Source organism: Propithecus coquereli, unplaced genomic scaffold (genome assembly GCF_000956105.1).
Source record: "Propithecus coquereli isolate 6110/MARCELLA unplaced genomic scaffold, Pcoq_1.0 Scaffold77, whole genome shotgun sequence".
NCBI lineage: Eukaryota > Metazoa > Chordata > Mammalia > Primates > Indriidae > Propithecus > Propithecus coquereli.
In genome coordinates, this window is record NW_012153840.1 from 4253023 (window position 1) to 4258194 (window position 5172).

General features: G+C 36.1%; 1 protein-coding gene across 1 annotated transcript in view; it reads right to left on the bottom strand.

Moving 5' to 3' along the window:
• Positions 1-5172, bottom strand: part of VPS13D (vacuolar protein sorting 13 homolog D (S. cerevisiae)) — a 237909-nt gene that overhangs the window by 185182 nt on the left and 47555 nt on the right. Inside the window, exon 23 of the mRNA XM_012662492.1 lies at positions 4113-4295. Within this exon, the coding sequence (XP_012517946.1) occupies positions 4113-4295 (183 nt within the window). The remainder of the gene's footprint in view (positions 1-4112; positions 4296-5172) is intronic.

Genomic DNA, 5172 nt, shown 5'->3' on the forward strand with positions numbered 1-5172 from the left:
AAAAAAAAAAAAAAAATGGTGAATGAGTGAATGTTTTCTCTTACAATCAGGAACAAAGGAAGGATATCCAGTCTCACCACTTCTATTCAATATTGTACTGGAAGTCCTAGTTCATGTAAAAAGGCAAGAAAAAAAAAATAAAAGGAATACAGGTTGGAAAGGAAAAAGTTAAACTCTCTTATTCACAGACAACATAATTATCTATGCAGAAAATTCTAAAGAATCTAAAGGAACTAGAATAATTTTAGCAAGATACAAGGTCATTAAGTCAATATACAAAAGTCAATTATATTTCTTAACTTTCAACAAACTGGATGTTGAAATTCTTGAAAAATTGGGATCATTTACAATAGCACCAAAAATCCGAAATACCCATAGATAAATTTAACAAAAGAGGCATAAGACTGGTACACCTAAAACTACAAAACACTGCTGAGAAACAGTAAAGACCTATTTACTTTTTTTTCTTTTGAGACAGGATCTTGCTCTGTTGCCCAAGCTGATGTGCAGTGGTGCCATCACAGTTCACTGCAACCTCAAACTCCTGGGCTTAAGTGATCCTCCTGAGTAGCTAGGACAACAGACCAGTACCACCACACTAGGCTAATTTTTTTTTTTTTAGAGACAGTGTCTCACTATGTTGCCCAGGCTGGTCTCAAACTCCTGGCCTCAAGTGATCCTCCCACCTCAGCCTTCCAAAGTGCTGAGACTAAAGGCATGAGCCACTGCACTCAGCCAAAGACCTATTTAAATGGAGAGATATACCATACTCAAGGATACAAAGACTCAATATTGTTAAGATGTCAATTATCCACAAAATGATCTATAGATCCAATACAATCCCAACCAAATTTGTAGCAGACTCCATATGGATTTTAGAGTCAGTTTGTTAATTTCTGTAACCCATATGGAAAAGCAAATAACCCAGAATAGCTAAAACAATTTTGAAGAAAGTTTCTTATAATGTTAAACTTACAGTTACCATATGACTCCAATTCCTTTCCTAGGAATTTACTCAAGAGAAATGAAAATATAACATCTACACGAAGACTTGAATGTGAATGTTCAGAGCAATTTTATTTATAACGGTCCAAAACTGGAAATGACCCAAATGTCCATCAAGTGGGCAAGTGAATAAATTGTGTTATATTCAAACAACAGAATACTACACAGCAATAAAAATAAACTGCTGATTCTTACAACGACATGGATGAATCTCAAAAGCATTGTTACATGAAAGAAGCCAGACACAAATGACTACATGTTGTATGGCTTCATTTATACAGAATTCTTTTAAAAAGACAAAATGAGAGTGATTAAAAAGCAGACCGATGGCTGCTACGGTGCAGGGGTTAGGGCAAAGGGACTAATTGCACAGGGGCATGAGGAAACTTTTTGAGGTGACAGAAATGTTCTAAACCTTGATTGTGGTTCTGTCCTCAAGACGGCATACAATTGTCAAAATTCACTGACTTGTACACTTAAAATTAGTTGATTTTATTGTACGTAAATTATACCACAATAAAGCTGACAAAAAGTACAATGTACTAATATAATGAAATATTACGCAATCATTGAAAGTGTTATTTAATGACTTGGAAAATGTTTCTCATACATTGATCAGTGAAAAAATACAGATTACAAAGAACAAGACAGATACTTTAAATTTTCTACCTTTTTGCTTATTCATATTTTCCTATCTCCTGTAAAAACACATGTATTACTTTTTATTTTTAATTGACAAATAAAAATTATACGTAAATTTCTATTGCTTTTTAAGAAGAGAAAAATGTAACTTTACAATATAAAAAGATATTTCTTTGAGGTGTTAAGTACATAAGTCAGAGAATTTAAAAAATAAATACTGTTTCCATTTCCTAATTGTACATGATTTGTTGATATTATCTATCAACTCATGGCTAATCTTTGTTTTAAGTAAATTTGAGAATATTAATTCATATTCATTGCAGAAAATTTAGAGGAGAAAGACATGCAAATAGAATAAAACAGAAATCACCCATATCGCACCTCCAGAGATAAATGGCACCATTTTGGCAGTTTTGCATAGGAGTTAACAGTATGAACTCTGATGCCTGACTACCTGAGTTTGAATCCCCACTCTAGCCACTTAATTAGCTTGGCAATCTTGGTTAAGTTGCTAAGGTCTCTGTGACTCAGTTTCCTTATCTGTAAAATGGGAATATTAATAAGCCCTACCTCAGAGTTGTTGTAAGGATTAAATGAGACCAACACACCTAAAACACTTGGAGGTGAATATGTAACAGCTATTATGATTATCACAGCAACACCATATCTTTTCAGTCTTTTTTTCCTATACACACATCACCTTTTTAAAGTTCAATATATTGGCCGGGCGCGGTGGCTCACGCTTGTAATCCTAGCTCTCTGGGAGGCCGAGGCGGGCGGATTGTTTGAGCTCAGGAGTTCGAGACCAGCCTGAGCAAGAGCGAGACCCCGTCTCTACTAAAAATAGAAAGAAATTAATTGGACAACTAAAAATATATAGAAAAAATTAGCCGGGCATGGTGGCACATGCCTGTAGTCCCAGCTACTCGGGAGGCTGGGGCAGTAGGATCGCTTGAGTCCAGGAGTTTGAGGTTGCTGTGAGCTAGGATGATGCCACAGCACTCTAGCCCAAGCAACATAGCGAGACTCTGTCTCAAAAAAAAAAGAATGGGGTCCAGAGATCTATCTGCTTGGTGAACACACCCACATGCTAGGGACAGGCATACCCCAATTCCATGGGAACAGAAGCTCCGGTACTCAGTACCCTACTGGATCTCACTCTACATGCGCCTTCGTCTGGCTATTCATCTGTATCCTTTATTATGTCCTTTATAATAAACTGGTAGGTGTGTTTCCCTGAGTTCTACAAGCCGTTACAGCAAATTACTGAACCTGAGGAGGAGGTTGTTAGGAGCCCTAATTTATAGCTAGTCGGTCAGAAGTACAGGACACAGGACTTGTGACTGGTGTCTGAAGTAGGGGGCAGTCTTGTGGGACTCAGCCCTTAATCTGTGGGGTCTGTGCTAACTACAGGCAGTGTCATAATTGAATTGCAGACACCCAGTTGGTATCTAGAGAGTTGGAGAATGGTTGGAGTGGGGGGAAAAAAACCAACACTTCTGGTGTCAGATGTGTGGTGAACGGTTTCCTTTTGTATGTAAAGAGCTTAGCACAGGCTGATGTGTGAGCATTCAACAAACAGCACCTATTTATTGCTATTTTTGTCGGTCTTAACATCTTAAATCTTATCTCAAAGGCTCTCTCGCCCCCTGTTATTAGCTATTAGACTAAATATAGGCATAACTAGCTGAGAATTGCAGTAAGTTCTTTCCTGACATGTTAAAATGGGTTCAGACTGAGTAAGCAAATAGACTGAAATGCTGCTGTGGAAACCAGCGAGGAATGATGGAAACACAAGCCAAGAATGACAAGACCTCATCTCTAGTTCCAGAAACATCACTCAGTCTCCTCAAACGCAAAACTGGGTGGAAGGGGGCTAATTAAACTATCTCCAAGGTCCTCTCAGCTTTAAGAATCTGTGATTTACTAGGTGTTTCCATTTTTATTATTTATTCTCAAGGAGTCCTAGTTTTCCCAAATGTAAAATGCAAGTAACAACAATCCTCATCTTAATTACCTCCAAACACTGTTGTAAGAAATAAGTAAGTGCCAAAGTAACTGAAAACTGTAAAGCAATATACCGTATAAAATGTTGTTAAGACATTTTTAAATGGCTTCAGGAAAACCATGGGCCAAATCCCATCCTCTGAAAAAAGTCACATTGTGTAAAAAGTTGATATTATAGAAAGAAGGTTTTTATATAAGGAAAGCATTATAAAAAGATGGAACCCTGATTGCATTGGTTTGTTTGCTAAAACCAGTTACCATCTACAGTTAGTAACAGTTATAATTTATACTACTCTAATTTATAAAGTTAATTGAAATGTCAATAAGATGTCAAAAAATATTCTTCAAGCCATGTATCCTACAAAAATAACAGCAGTTATGGAGCATCTTACAGCAGCAGGTAAATTTTTCAATTAGTGCTAGTTGAACTGAAAAGAGGATGGATACTGATGGCTCACCTTATCTTGCAGGGAAAAGGTTCCAGGAAAACCAGCAAAGAGAAACTTATTCTTGACTTTCAACTTCCCCAAATTTGCTACAATCAGATTATTTGATCTGGAACTTTCTGGGATAAGGAGAACAGGAGCACCAGCCTCAATATCTAGGAGAACCCGTGAGCAGCGCTGGGCTTGATCTCTCACCTGAAAGAGGAATGAAAATTGACTCAGAGGCTCAACTAATTCCCTAATTTTATAATCAAATAACCTCAGGTTCCCAAAAGTTTCATGAATTTATAAAGCAATTAAAATCACACAGAGAATATTCTATGACCACCATCAAGTTAAATTAGAAATCAATAACAAGAAGATAATGGAAAATCCCCAATATTTGTAAACTAAACTACACACTTCTAAATAATCCGTGAGTCAAAGAAGAATCACAAGGGAAACAAAAAATATTTGCACCTAAATAATAAAGAAAGCATATTAAAATTCTTGGGCTACACTTAAAATAATGCTTAGAGAAAAATGTACACCATTCCTTTAGAAATGAATAATTTAAAATCAATAATTGAAGCTTCTACCTTAAGAAGCTAGAAAAAGAAAAGCAAACTAAACCTAAAGAAAGAAGAAAATAATAAAGAGCAGAAATCAATGATATACAAAACAGATAAACAGTAGAGAAAAAATCAATTAAACATTTATAGAACACTGTACCCAATGACCACAGAACCTACGTTCTTTTCAAGTGCAAATGGAATATTTGCTAAGAAAATGGCTAGGCAATAATACAGGCCTCAATAAGCTGGTTATTTGAAAAGACTGGTAAAACTGATTACGCCACGGCACTCTAGCCCAGGCAACACAGTGAGACTCTGTCTCAAAAAAAAAAAAAAAAAAACAACAACAAACTGATAAACTCCTAGCTATATTAATCAAGAAAAAAGGAAGGAAACAAAAATCACCAACTTTGGGAAAGGATAGGGGTCATTGCCACAGAATGTAGACATTAAAAAGGTAAGGTAACTATGAACAATAATCATTTTTAAAAAGCCAACTACCTACAGCTAATATCATA